This window comes from Pogona vitticeps, chromosome 2, assembly GCF_051106095.1.
Source record: "Pogona vitticeps strain Pit_001003342236 chromosome 2, PviZW2.1, whole genome shotgun sequence".
Taxonomy (NCBI): Eukaryota; Metazoa; Chordata; class Lepidosauria; order Squamata; family Agamidae; genus Pogona; species Pogona vitticeps.
The window spans coordinates 149,139,060-149,154,580 of NC_135784.1; the positions used below are offsets into that span (position 1 = coordinate 149,139,060).

At 42.3% G+C, this 15,521-nt stretch overlaps 1 protein-coding gene across 8 annotated transcripts in view; it reads right to left on the reverse strand.

Annotated features, from left to right (window-relative positions):
* Positions 1–15,521, reverse strand: part of AXIN2 (axin 2) — a 51,741-nt gene that overhangs the window by 23,237 nt on the left and 12,983 nt on the right. For all 8 annotated transcript variants that reach the window (XM_020806434.3, XM_078384354.1, XM_020806429.3 and 5 more), the window contains exon 3: positions 7,683–7,823. In XM_020806434.3, the coding sequence (XP_020662093.2) occupies positions 7,683–7,823 (141 nt within the window). The remainder of the gene's footprint in view (positions 1–7,682; positions 7,824–15,521) is intronic.

A 15,521-nucleotide genomic window follows, 5' to 3' on the forward strand; every position in this document is an offset into this window, starting at 1 on the left:
CACTACACTGGCTTCAACCTGGCCTATAACAGAACCAAACTTTGCAAAAACCAGCCATGCTTCCCAGTCAAAGCCCGTATCTGCTTCTTCCATATATAAACTACTTTGAAACTAAATTTCTGCAAGCAAAATCCCTGAAGGGCAAAATGAGGGTATACTGTATTCTCTTTGTTAGGATGTATAATGTGGTTTCTATGGTTCCATCCTAACACTGCTCTGTATTTATCCTCATAGTGGTGAGAATCATGTCCAGCTAAGGATACAGAAAACAGACAAAGTGACAATGGCTTGTGAACAAAGGAATGGGACTATCAAGTTGTCAATCAGCAGGCCCTAACTAGGATGATAAACTGTACACCAGGTAGACTTAGTTGCTTATAGGGCAGAGGTCAGTCTATTAAGGGGGACAAATAATTTACACCACTACAGAAAGCTATGTTATTAACATACATAGTGCATTAAGAAGCCTTGATCTCTATTTAGGCCTTGTGTGTCAGTAGTTGTTTAAGTTCTGTTATAGTCCAGGTTGTCAGTAGGTAAGTACAAGCCAGGCCTTGAAAACCTGGAAGAGAGAATTATTGTTATCCAGAATGGGCTACTGGTCATTGATGATACATTTCAGTCGCCTCAGACGGGAGCTGCAGATAACTATTAATTTGTTCGGTCTAACCTTCTTGTAGCAGGTTGTTCCTGGGTGCCAGTCTGTTTTTTTGCACTTTCAGCTTGTTGAGTGGGTACTGTGGTTTAAGAAATGCCTGCTCTTAATTCCTGACACCCAGAAAGTGAACTTGTCATGTGGAGTTGTACAGGCGTAGGTTGCTGGAAGGATGAAAATTACTGGAATCCTGGTGGAATTTCTCCAGCTGCCCCTTGCCATACATCCAGATGATGACAATGTCATCCATGACAATAGACAAAGGACCACTTTCTGGATAAAGGAACTGAGGAAACATTATTCCAGGTCATCCACAAATATGAGATTGGGCTTTCAGGGCTTGTGACGATGGCTTCCAGCAAGCACCAATGGCGCACACGTGCTGCCATTCCCTAGCATATTTTGAGATTTGTTGTTTTGAAGAGCTTCAGACAAAACCGATGTTGGGATAAGTGGACATCATCTTTCAGCCCATGATTCTCAAATATACTGATTAGAAAGACCCAATGAACACAGTGACACTTACTTCAAAGTAAACATGCATGAGATTGCACAGCACATCTGCCCCATGCAGAAATGGCTGGGAGCTAATTGGGCTCCAAGGCTCCTTTTACTAAGATTTATTCCCATTTTATTCCCCCCTAAAAATATATATCCATGGCCTCTTGGAACAGACTTTCTGAGCATAGCCAAGCAGCAGCTAAGTGAATTTTGAGAGCTAGCAAAGCAATCAAGCATCTGGGTGGTCAACTAAGAGGTCCTGTTTCAAATCTTTGCCCTGCCATGAGCTTACAAGGTGGCCTTGGGCATGTCACTGCCTCACTGCCTCAGCAGTCCTTGGACCCATATCTGTACATCCCCAGAGAAGAGGAAGCCCTTACATCTCTACTCAATATCTGCTCCCCAAAGGTTCATGGATGTGAAACGGGAAGGGAAGCTTTGCCAGGGAGCTACAAAAGCCAACATATGCCTGCCTTGTATGGATGCCGTGCAGTCCATCCGATCAGCAGTTGTGGGTTCACCAAACAAGAGGGGGGAAAAACCAACCTCCACATGGACTTGTGTTTGTTCACCACATTACTGCAGGCTGCAGAGCTTTTAAATAAGGGGTGGCATTCGAAACTCTGCAAATTCTACCTAGAAATTCATCTCAATTGAAAATGGTTCTACCAAATCTGGGTGCCTTGGCATCTTTTCAGCCTCCCCCCAAAAAATAATAAATACATTCTAGCATCAGAACAAGTTGTTCTGTGGAGTTATGTTTTGAGCAATGGCCTGGAAGAGGGAGCGGGGGTGGAATGCAGCTGCCTCCCTCCTGCTCAGGTAGATAGCTAAAGCTCTGTTGGAACATCAGCACACTAACCGCACATTGAATATGTACCATTTTCTGGAAGCAATTTACTGGGCAGATTTAATCTACAAGAGCCAAAACTCTTAAGAATTCACAAGAGACTGTCCCTGCTCCTCAGAGATTCCCCACTACAACCTTACATGACTTCCGGAAAGCCACCTCCTTTTCTCAATGCCTTCCACAAGCTCTGTCTGAACAGCAGCTCCAGCGGCAGAATTCCCTTCCACGGGAGGCGTGCCATGGCCCAAGGCGAAATACCATTCCCAAGCATTAAGCCCCGCCTGCCAGTATTTCTGTGGCTTTAAACATTCCTTTAATTTCACCAGCTTCAGGCAATGGATGCATGAAAGTTATAGGCAGCCATTCATCTCAAAGACCATGTCAATAGAGATTGTACTAATCATGATAAAAGATTGCACACCATAGTTTGTACTTCCAGAAGTAACATAGGCAAACCATGGTTTGGAGCTGCCCCGCCTGTTGTCATTTTCCATTGTGCCCAGCTTTCAGTTTCATAAATTCACTTGCCTTTCAATGGAAGTGGCTGTCTCTTACAAAGCATGGTTTGTGAGCTGGTAGTTAGATAGGCTCTCCCTTGCTTTAACTTCTTTGCTAGCTTCTGTGCAGAGAACCTGGCCTGATTGAAAGGTAGTTGTCCATTATATCGGAAGCAGCAAACTTTGGACTCGGATTATCTGTATTCCAGAGCTATATGGTTGAGATAAAATCTGTCTTAATACAATGCACTGAGAGGTACGTGAAAACTAGTTTGCAGAAGAGAAGTGGGCATTACTAGCAATAATAACTAATAATAACTAGCCGCCTAGAGTGGTCGAAATGACTAGATAGGCGGGGTATAAATACAATAAATAAATAAATAAAAATAAATAAATATGGTATCAGGAGAAAAGATATGGGTAAGTAAGGGACAGTACATGGGAATTACCTACAGACTCATGCCTTGCTTGTTTGAAGTGCTGGCCTTCATATCACCACTTAAATTTTCTTCCTTGGGACCATGAAGTGATCTGCCTACACTAGGCCAAACTGGACTTGATACATGGAAGGACTGGCTGGCCATAGAGACTGTAATGCTTCTCAAGGTGCTAAAGATTTTATATTTGCCAACACACACACTCTAAACCCTGACGTACAATAATTGGAAACCTTCTTCCCTGGCTGTATTTTGCCCTGTCTGAAGAGCATCTTGCTAGTAACAAAGAACAGAAACTCTTTTAAGAGAACCAAAGTAAAATGGATTCCGTGTGACTATACTGCACGGCACTACATGCAGCGCTCCTTTTACCAGTCTAAACCCGCACAGCACCCGTGGCCTGTTCATAGACCTTCTAGATCTTCCCAGATGTTTTGAACACTCCTTAACACTATAATTTGGATAAGTGAGGGTGTCCTTTTAATTGGGTTGCTTAAACAGCAGCAATCTTGGAACAAGATGTTAATTAAAATTAAATAAAAGGCCTGGTGAATCTCATTTTAGGAGGAGAGTGACATTACTTAACAAGCCTGAGAAACAGAACTGGGCATTATAATGAGGATTTGAGAGACAGAGCCCTTGAATATCTAAAATGAAGGAGCAGTGGAGGAAAAGAAGAACTGATAATGGATTAATACAGGCAAGACCTGCAGGTGCTGGGCAAGTTTTTAAACCAAAAAGGGGTAGCCTAGTGAACAAGAGAGAATTATTCTGGTATCTTATTTTTTGGTAAATGTTAGGTCATTTCAGACTTACAGGGCAGCTATAACGAAGTCACCTTCCCTCTCAGCTTTCCTATTTGAAAGATGGAGCAATGGGGGCTGTATTTCACAGAGTAGCACAAGGTCAATGGAAGTAAGAGACTGCAAAATTCTTTGCATATTAAGTTATTTTGGTGTGGGAAATTGCAAAGCGTGGAAAAGTAACTTTTTGACTACAACTCCCAGAATCCCCCAACCAGCAAAACTTTGACAGCTGGGGAGTTGTGGTCCAAAAAATAGTATTTCCAAGATCTGGAAAACACAGTTATGGATGGCTATGAAGCTCAGCTCAGCCGTCCCTATTCCTTGGACTCAATTGTATGATAAGGCTACTGAAAAGTTAAATATCTCAACCTCATAACAGGCTGAGCTCCTTAGAAGAGGAATGCAAATCTGGCAAAGATGAGATATAAGACTGTTCCAATCTTACAACAACAATACTAGTGGTTTTAGTGTTTTATCACCTGATTTTATATTTTCAATCTTGTACACAGCTTTGTATTTTCTTCTCAAGATGAAAAGTGGTACAAAGCTGTCTTTAGTTAACAGTGAATACAGCAAAATACTGCTGTGGTAAGGGACATAACCTAGACAACACTGAAAATATTTAAAGGCATTTTAAAATAAGAGCCGGTGTAACAAAAATAATCTAATGAGATATGTGTGTGTGAAGTTTCTAATACTGAATTCAGTGTAATCTGCTGTACTTTTCAGCGGCACAATATCTGTACTAAATATCCCAGTGTGTCTCTCTGTGTACTAAATCCAACTCTGGGCAGAGGACCTGCATAGTTTTTAGGCACTGAGGAGCACAGTTTAATTATAAACATTTTAACTAACCAGTCTGGTGTTCAGCCAATCTGTTTCTGGGGGAACACTAGTTTGAAGTCTTCTTTCCAGTCAGCTGCCATTTAAGCTGAGCCAATTATCTTAGCCTTTTGACTTAGATGTGCCTGACCTAACCTGAATGTAGTTTCACTGCTTCTTTTGAAATATCAGACTCATGCGCATATGCATTCACTCCCATCTTCATTTGGCAATGGCTCTGAAACGGAGCCTCTGATCTTGCCAACATCAAAAGCCTGGTTTGTAAGATAAGGTAATATTTGAAGTTCGCTCAGCAGTATTCCCCTGTGTCCAAAGTAAATCCATAAATAAGATATAACCAAATAATAAAAAAGTCCTCTTTCGTCTCCCTCTCTCTTTCTCCTTCCCTCCAATCAAGAAATGGAAATTCGAATTTGCCTGATGCTTTGTGGCCAACTCCAAAAAAGAGAGAGAGAGATTAAACAAAAACACAACATTGATCCTTGGGGTTAAATACAAATTCAGAAAAAGAGCGTGTACATTTTCTTTCTGCCACCTGGGGGGCTGCCATGAAAACACAGACCAGATTAGAAAGGCTTCTGATGTCTGCAGATTCTGTTCCTTGGTCTATATACCCTGCCAAAGCTATTGTGCATGTGGGCGTACACACACACACATTCACTCACAATCACAGAGAGAATATCACAACTTTGGCAGTTATGTTGCTGTAAGAAAGAACCATTATATCATGCCCCTGCATCAGAAAAGGGGGGGGGGACCCAGCAGAAGAAACAGCTGATTTTACTCTTCTCCCATTCCAGCCCCCTCCTCATATACATACAAAACCTTTAAGAGGAAACACACATTCATCCATTTACTCAAGTTTCTCTTCCATGGACACTCATGGCAGGGAAGGAAATTCAAACACAAAAACTTGGCCTACATGCTGGTGTTGCTGCAACTAGCAACAGCTGTTGGAAAGAGAGCAACATGTCCAGCTTTTAAGCATTTGCAGACAGAGGCACAAACACACAATCACACAATCACACACACACACACCCTCTTGCTTCCAAGTTTAAGAATGCTTCAAACTACAGGAAATTCAAACATTTTGAAAGGCTTCAAACACAGGGTGGGGAGGATGGGACATTTCGGATCACTCTGCCATAGGAACTGATTTAAGTACCTTGAGTTTTGGTTAGGCTGCTCTCTAAAACCCAAGTCTGGGTTCTACTAAAATACATGCTCCCCCACCCCACCCCACCCCCTGCGCTCCACCCTGCACCCTAACCCCTCCCCATATCTTGAAGCTCCCAGCAGTTTAATCAGGCAAGCTTCCCCTGCTCCTCACAGCCTGTACCGGCTATTGTTATGGCAGGAAAAAACAGCCAGGCTCCTTTCATGCCCGGCTTTATGGGGGAGCTCCTATTCACTTGTTCAAGTAAATTTCAAAGCGGCCTGCTACCCTCTTATCCCCTCTAAGCTCCCCTAGACTAACAATAGGCTGAAAGCGATTCAGTTAAGCCTTTCATCCACCATGCACTTTATTTCTCACTCAGCGCTCTCATCTGTATAAGGCCCTACAATTGGCATTGCTGTGAAGAGAGGGTATAATCCCAGGCCAGTGAGTCCTCAGTGACCCAACATGGGTCCAAAAATGACTAACCCACTGAATGCTCTGTTGACATGCAAACACATACAAACCTCGCAAGCACCAGCAAGCAAGCTGGATAAGAAAAAAATATATAAAATATACACATCAATGCTGTTGACTGAAAAAGGGAAGGGGGTAAGAGCCTACTTTTCCAAAGTATTAAAACAAAACCCAGAGACCTTTGGGTAGTGTGGGCGGCATATAAATTAAATAAATAAATAAACAAAACAAAAGGTAAAAATACGCCATCACCAATCTAGATGTAGCGATGCAAATCAGGTACAGTAAGTATATTTACAGGATTCATTTTTCAGTGTCTATTTTCATCATGGGTACAGGGAGACATGGCTGTGCCCACTCCCCCATGAAGGGAACATGTAAATGAAGATGCATTTCTAATATGAGACTTCAAAACTGATTTCAATTACACTAGCAAATTTAGGCATGTCTACTTAGAAGCAAATCCAATATCTTCTGTTGGGTTTATCCCCATGGAAGTATAGATCTGAAGGTGAAATTAAGCACTTGAAATGAAGCCCTTGGGTGTCTATGGGTGGGAGAGCAAACCTTAAGCATTACCAAAATGATCCTCAGTCTATGAAATAATTTAAAAAACAAACATATGTTCCATTCTAAAAAGTGAAAGATAATTCATTCTCAGAGCAGACTGGGATACTTAAGCAATAAGCTCCAACCCTTTTTCCAGGAAGAAAAATACAACTGGACATTGGGAAGGAGCAGGGAGACATAAGAATTGGCAATAAATGTCAAAATTGCCAGAGGTTATCCAGAGGTTTGGGCCAAGGCAGGTAATTTTTTTTAATTCTTCATTGTCTTTAGTTGCAGAAGACTAGGATTTTTTGTGAGACCATTGCTCTTGTTCTTCCTCCAGAGACTCTCTAAGAAAACACTGGCCATCAAAATGCCCAGGGCCCCCACCTCCTTTACAGAATGAACTGGGCTAGGCTTGACATAAGAAAGCCACTGGCTCTTCAGGTTAATAACACTTGGGAGTTAAGCTGTAACTCAGGAAAAGTACTTCCTGGAGGAAGCAATTTCTTTTTATGGTTGCTAATTAGATAATAATAGTACACCTAGCCTCAGAAACAAAGGCTGAGGATATTGGGACAAGGTTATGGATAACTTCCCTGGATTAGCAGTTGGCTTGCTAGTCCAACTGGGAGAACAAGACTGTTCACCTGAGGGGCTGGAAGAGAATTCCTGTAAAGTTTTGGCAATGAAGGGGGGTGGGTGGGAAGAGAAATTACAGGTCAGTGACAAACCTTGCTGTATTCCAGCCCATTATTCCTGGTTCACGCATCATTGCATGATGGCTAGAAGGCACCAAAAGTATGACCTGAGAGCAGAATTTGAACAGGCCTCAAAGCAGAAATGACTGAACTGTCCAATCCTTGCAAGGCATAAGGAAGACCTCTTGTTCAACTAACTAATATACTTACACGCTACTGTCTGTCATTGACATGGAGTCATCAGTCAGGGCATCACTAGATATTTCGCTATCATTTGCACTCGTGGCAGGAGCAAAGACATAGCCGGAGTTCACGTGGTAAGGATTAACAGGATCATTTCTCTTGAATGACCTAGTGATCAACCAAAAAAGGAGAAGAATGATTATTGTTCAGATATGGGAGACAGACATAAAAAGGGGGCAAAGACTGATGAAGTAGTTAGCCAAATACACACAAAGAGAAAACACAGAACTAATATCACCAACACCAGGAAATAAGTGCCATCAAGTTTAGGTAAAGGTAAAGGTTCCCCTTGACAATTTTTGTCCAATCGTGTTCGACTCTAGGGGGCGGTGCTCATCCCCGTTTCCAAGCCATAGAGCCAGCGTTTGTCCGAAGACAATCTTCCCTGGTCACATGGCCAGTGCGACTTGGACACAGAATGCTGTTACCTTCCCACCGAGGTGGTCCCTATTTATCTACTTGCATTTGCATGCTTTCGAACCGCTAGGTTGGCGGGAGCTGGGACAAGCGACGGGCGCTCACTCCGTCGCGTGGATTCGATCTTACGACTGCTTGGTCTTCTGACCCTGCAGCACAGAGGCTTCTGCAGTTTAGCCCACAGCGCCACCAAGTCCCTGTGCCATCAAGTTTAATGGAACATTAATGGAAGTATGAGTGACTCTAGAATGGATGAGCACCATAGGTTTCTATCAGTTGCTTTATGTCCACTGCTATAGAATTTTACAAGTGATTTTGTAACAGGAATTGGGGGGGGGGGAACATATGACCCTCCCAATATGGTAGGACAAGGTCCATCAACATTAGTTAGAACAGGCAATGCTAAATGATAAAAGGTGTTGCAGTCCAGTTGTATCTGGAGGAAGTTCTTCACTCCTGCTCTACACTCAAAACTTAAAGGTGTCACATTTAAAAGGAAGAAAGTTCAACTTCTTTTAAACTATCAAATTCAGACTCTGTGCTTTTTAAATCTGCATTTCCTTCAAAGAGTTCAGGATAGAGAGAAGGGTGTGTGCGCACATGTGTGTTTCCCTCACTGTATCATAACAACCTTGTGAGGCTAGTTAAGACATGAGAGACCAGCTGTAGGTAAGACAATGAACACTGATTCAGTTTAACCTGGGTCCACAGTCCTAATCTCTCCAGAAGCATGCCCTCTACATGGCTGACTTCTGAAACCACCAAGTAAACCTGGCTGGTGCCCTCTCTGCTGTCCTTCCACCAGCAGGCTTTTAAAAAATAAAATCAAACAAACCTTTGAAATTTAATGGTGATTAAAGGTGATCTTGATCAGTTGAGTGCAGCTATCTTTTCACTGATCCATTTCCACAGTGTCTGAATGCATGTGTGCCTATGTTTCAATTGTATTTTGTTTATTGTCCTTTTTTTAAAATTAACTACTCTGAGTGTCATTTTTGGAGGAAAAGTACAGGATAAAATTAATAAATAAAAAGTGATACATTGAAAAAAAAAACCAAGATTTCAGTGGTGTTAGAGAAAGCACCTGCGCAAAGCTAATAACATCTCTTCTTTCCCCCCCACAGCACATTACTATTTGTCTGAAAGCCCATTGCTTAGCATAGTATGTTGCACTAGAGTAAGCCAACTGAATCAGTAGGGATTTGGTGAGTTTACTCCGCCACAAGTTCCATTGATTCAAACAGGCCCATTATTGTTGCAACTCACTCTGCTAAATGAGTGTTGGCCTACATGGCCTAATCAAAGGTAAAATATCCTACTGAGGTCAGTAATTCACAGTGCAGTGGGCATATAGCCTTGATATTATTGTGGGGACTACTAAGACCATTTGTTATATCAGAGAATTCCACATCAATGTATTCGCGAAGGCTTTCACGGCCGGGATCTAATGGTTGTTGTGGGTTTTTCGGGCTTCTTGGCCGTGTTCTGAAAGAACCACCTAGGAAGAACCACTTTCAGAACACGGCCAAGAAGCCCGAAAAACCCACAACAACCATTAATTCCACATCAGTTGTTTAACAAATGACTATATTGTAGTGAAGCTTGGTTTGGAATTATAAATACCATTATTCTAGGGAGCTTCACAGAATGGACATTAGCAATCTCAGAGTTCACCTCTTCTTTAAAGTAAGGAATGAGGAATCTGTGGCCCTCCAGACTGCCAGTCCCATCAACTGACATGGCTGGATAGTTACATTTCAATTACAACTGGAGGGCTACCCATACATGCACTAAGGTAAGGTCTTAGCATCTTTGATAAGTTTTACCTTAAGGAAGTCCAGGGGTGGTGCGAGGGGATAATGGCTTTTTCCATTTTTATTCTACTTTTTACTCTTTCAACAAGGTTAGGATTTCCCTTCAGACACTCAACCTATGTTCCTGCTATTTAAATCCTCATTTGGGCACTTTTTTTATTCCTTGTTCGCAGAGAACTGAAAGGGATAAGACTTTGGGTGAATGTACAGTTAAGGACACGAGGTGAATGCCCTAGAAATGAAACTCAGCCATGAACCTTAATAACTGTCCCTAGGATTATTTTGCTCTCTCATACATACACACAGAGTTCCCACTTCTGTAGTACATGACTAATTACACTGGCCTAACTTTACAGGGCTGTTATAAAGATGAGAGACCAGTGTGTGGAGAACCTTTGGCCCTCCAGATGTTGCTGAACTACTTCTCCCATCATGCCTCATTACGGACTAGGCTGAGAGGCGCAGATAAGAATGGGAGCCCCACAACATTTGCCAGGCCACAAGTTTCAAAACTCTGGGTGACAATGAAGCACTGAGGAGAAGTATAATATTAAGTGCCCACAATATTTCAGGATCTAAATTCTTTAAGAGGGTCTAAGCTTGTCAAACTGACAGAAGTGTCAGATATTCCCAGAGGGTCTACTCTCACATCTCAGAAGCAGCTGAGAAGCATCACATCTCATAGGATGTTGCATTAAGATGTAGGGCCTTGTATCCTCAGGGCATTACACTTGTAAAGAGCAAAAGCCCAGAAAAATGGAGATCACTCCTCTTCCACCAAATCACAGGGGTAAGTGCAGAAAATGGGTGGGGGAAGGGGAGCGACAAATTTTGATTTTGTATTTCCACTAAGCTGTTCTGCTAAAGGGCATCTGTGCTAACTATGCCTCGCTTACAGAGGGCCAATGTAAGAACATTTCAAGTCTCATATGCCCTATATGAGTCATGATTCCGGTAATATGCTAGCCCTACATAACACAGGGGAATATTATGGGGAAACAACAATTATAAGCATATCATATCTGTTTTGTGCTTTGTACCTACCCCTTAAAACACAAAAGACTTTAAGGCTTAGTTCAGCTCAAACAAAATAAAACAATATCTGGTAGCTCTACTAAACATTAAAAAGTTTTATTTGGGGATAAATTGTTGTGAACTGTAGTCCATTTCATCGGAGGTGTCTCAAGAAGTGTGTTGCTGTTCACTAAGGCCTGCCCTGAATAAAATCTGACGGTCTTTAAGGAGGCACAACAGTAGTTCAGCTGCACCACCATCCCACCCCCAGCCAAAAAAATAAAAATAAAAGAGGACTGTGATACCTGTGTGTAACTGAAGATTTCAAAAGGCTTTGCTTATGGACAGCACCATCTTTAAGTACACAAACCCCATTTGCCTAGAATCTCAGACTACGTTTGCCAGATGTTTCTTATTTAAGCAATCACCCCCCAATTCCAGATGGCTGCTCCACCGAAAATATATATGTGGACACCCCTTATTTCAAGAGTGCACCACTTCCATAACATTCCACAGAAGAGACATCACAGCGGCCAGACCACATGCCTCATTCCTTAAGAAATTCACTTTGGCAACCTTGTTCAACCCGGGGTTCCTACAGGCTGCTGCTCCATTTTAAAGAGAGTCACTTGCTTAAAATTACCCTCACTTGCAAGCAACTTGGGAGGCAGGGTGAGGGTGGAGGCGGCGGGGGGGGGGGAAGCCTTTCTTCAGCACCAGAACATGAGGAGAGAAACTTTTCTTTACACACACATACACGCCTCCCTTTCTCCCCACCACCACCACTCGCAGAGAGAGAGGGAGAGAAGCAAAGCTTGATCTAAGTGAGCAGCCCTGGCAGTCTTAATGGAAAGCAGCACTTCCCCCGACCACTAGTATTCTAGTCCCTTTGTTTCCGCTTGCCCTGGTTACCCACTTTCGACCTCTTCAGTAGTCTTTACTCAGTTCTCTCACAAACAAGGAGTCCTTCCACCCTCCCTTTACTCCCCTGCTGTGTCGCATTCCTCCATTTCACTGGCAAGGGGGAAAACATGAGCAAAGGCTTAAGCAAAGAAAGAAGTTGCAGGGAGGGGAGCGAGGGAGGGAGGGAGAGAGACAGACGGACCGAGGGAACGGACCGACGGAAGGAAGGACAGGCAGGCAGGCAGGCAAGCCGCCTTCTTCAAGTTATGCTGGCAAACAGCATGACTGAAGTTCTAGGCCTCTGTCTCAAGCTGACCTTTGCAGGAGGCCCTCCCGCTGCAGCCGAGTCAGGTATTTAAGCACAGCTGGGATCTCATTCTTTTCTAAAGCACACAAAGATCTTCAGGGGGAAGATCAAGACATTCAAAGCTGATGGGGAGGGGAAGAGAGAGAGAGGAAGAAAGGGAGAATGAAAGAATTGGTGATAGCAAAGAGTGGGGGAAGAACAAAAAAGAAAGTCATATCTTCAAGATAGATCAGCCCGACCTATTTCTGATAGAAAGTTACTCTACCAAGAAAAGGGGGAGGTCCATGTTTTGTCTCAGGAAAAAAAAATAACAAGGAAGCAATCTTCCTGATAAAGCCTCTGTTTGTCAAGTTCCAATGACTTTCTTTAGACCACTGTTAGGTTTTGTGAGGTTTATTTTATTTTTTATTTTTTTATTTTTTTGGCCGTTAAGGAAAGGGGGAGGACTGGAAGGCTGAAATCTTTGCTTTTTATTACTCTCCCTGAAACTGTTTTATGTCCTGCTTTAACAAAACCCAGGCCCATGAGGGCTTATTGTTGTAAAGTATCTGGTTTCAAGATGCTCACCATCTGTATGGAACCAACCTAGCTCCTTCAGCTGGATCCTACCATCCTTCCTTCTAAAGCGCCTCTAAAACTACAGCCTGAACTTTGCCAACACAGCCCCACAGCCCCTTAGTTATGTTTGTGTTTCAGCCCTTTGGGAGCATTAAAAAGAATCTCTTCAGTAGTTTTAGGTCAAGGGTGGGCAATCTGTAACCCTCCAGATGTTGATGGACTGCAACTCCCACCAGTCCGACGTCACTACTGAGGGATGATGGGAGTTGCAGTCCAGGAATCTCTATAAGGCCACAAGTCACCCACCCTCAGCTATAAGTACAACCACTTCAGGGAGCTAATCGCCTCAAGCTGGACTGAACTTCAAAAGTACTGTTCCAAAGCTCAATGAATTTATAGCTGCCTCAAACCAGACCACAAAAACTCCAAACACATGAAATTGCTGAGACATTTAGTTAGCAAAATAACTCCCTCCCCCCAAACTTGGACCAAGTGTGTGCAGACAAATATTGGCTAACAATAATAGAATTAAATAATAGATTTATATTTTTATTTTAATTCAAGTTTGCCCTCCTAAACACAGAGAATTCTGGCATACATTAAGTAAACCAATTAAGGATGTTTTCATAGTAACTTTAAAAAGAGAAAGAGCGAGACACCAAAGAGAGATCTTGACCACATTACAAGCTTAATTGTAGCCATATGCTATCTTGTTGCATTCAAGTAGCTTCAATTCCTAAGTGAAGCAGTGGTCTCCAATGTACGTTTCGACATGCATGTACGTACTTTCAAAAGACAAGCACAGCCACTTTGAGATTCAGAAATGGGAAATATTTTCAGTTGTTGGCAGCATTTGCTCTTCAGCCTCAAGGAGACTCTCTGATGTTCCTCTAACACCTCCTGTCTTATACCTTATTAGGGTGCTGCATGTATGATGCTAGGGAATGGTTCTATATCACACAGAAGAAGCACAAGGGACTCATATTTTCAGACTTTTCCTTATGGGCCTTGAAGAAAAGGCATTTTTTACAAAATCTTTTCCTCACTTCTTTCTCCACTGTCAGCTATACATCTCTTCAACATCAATAAAAGCCTTAAACCTTGGTTTCCAAAAAGAACAACGGTGCTGGTGGGAATGCAAAGCAGCCAAGCCAATGTTACTTCATTGTATTTGGAGAGATGTGAGAAAAGCAACACCCCACTCCTGTGGCTGATACATGGGTTTTCAGGTGCAACATCTTACACTCAATATAGTTCAAGGTACATTAAGGAATCTGTGGAATGCTCTAACTGGAACCCACCACCACCCTTAGTAGTTAAAGGAACTTAATTCAAACCAGGAGTCTGGTTACCTGGTGCAGGCTTTCTGTTGGGAACACTGATGAACATTTTATAATGGCAATATTTATAGTTCTAATGTAAAACAAGTTTGTAGCTGGCCTGGCAGTGCTTTCAAGAAAGAGTGAAACACCACAAAGAGGGTGTATGCGTAGTCACTCTTCTCTTATTAATCATATCAGAAATCTACTTTGAGAACTGAAATTGAAGTGTGCCAGTTACTTCACACAAAGTAAACTTCAATCAGCAAAATCCTCTGAGTCAGTTAAAGAACCATCTGTCTGGTGGATAACTTATTTTAGTGGTAAGGACATTTGGCTTCCCTGATATTACAGAAGATGCTAATGGGTTGGAAGGAGTCCACCTTATTGGATGATGTGATATAACACCCATGTCATAAGAGGGCACTTTTGTGCACATGACCTTGTGCAGAAATTATTCGGAACCCAATGTAAACAAACTTCTCAATTCTACTTCAAGAGCCACAGTCCAACAAATGCTCATACAGGGAAAGTAATTAATACATAGACACTGGATGAAAAGATACAGAGGCAGAAGAGTATGCATAACACCCTTAATCATATTAGTCTACACAGTCCTCTGTAAACATGACAATGTTGGACAAAGCATCCCAATGGGAGAGGAGGGAAAAGTTTTGTCATCTACATGGACCAAGCCACATTCAGTACCTATCAAAAGGGAAAGGTATAATCCACATGTCACCTTCTAGTACCAGTGGCAGCTAGATTGGGTATATTTCACCACCTCTTCCATATCTTTGAGATCAAAGAAGTAGCAAAGTTTGGTGATCTCTGGCTTGGATTCTTAGCTAGTTCTCTTGGGCCAGACTGCACATTTCTGGCCTAGAGTTTTGTTTAACTATTGCTACAACTATTACTGTGTTTACAACACTTCTTAATGGAAAAGTGCTCAACAGCCGACAATGCTATTGCCATGCTACAATAACCACCTTGCAGGGTACTGTCCCTAAAGAAGCTGAGTCTGAGAAGCTGCTGGCTTCTCCCAGACCACACAGTTAGTCAAATGATAACAACACTGGCACTGGAACCCTGCCCAGATCAAGCCCTGCCTCCAATTCAGTCACATACACTAACAATCTGGTGAGGGGAGAACTAGACATCTTGAGCATACAGCCTTTTTTGCTTCTCAAGAAATTGTCAATATTTTCAGCATGAAGCAGTCATGAATATATTCTCGACCAAAAGAGTACACTATATGTGTTGCTACAGGTTCACATGATGTTTTCTAAGCCAAAGTATTTCCTACTTTAGAAACACCAAAGAATATCAAAGCCCATGCTTTTAGGCTGCTTAAAAATGCCAATGCCTTCTACAACATTACAGAGAGGGGTATGAGTGTGTGTATGGGTCAATCCACTTCAAGCTGTTGTTAACAGGAAATATGTATGTCAGACCTGTACATCGGCTGTAGGTT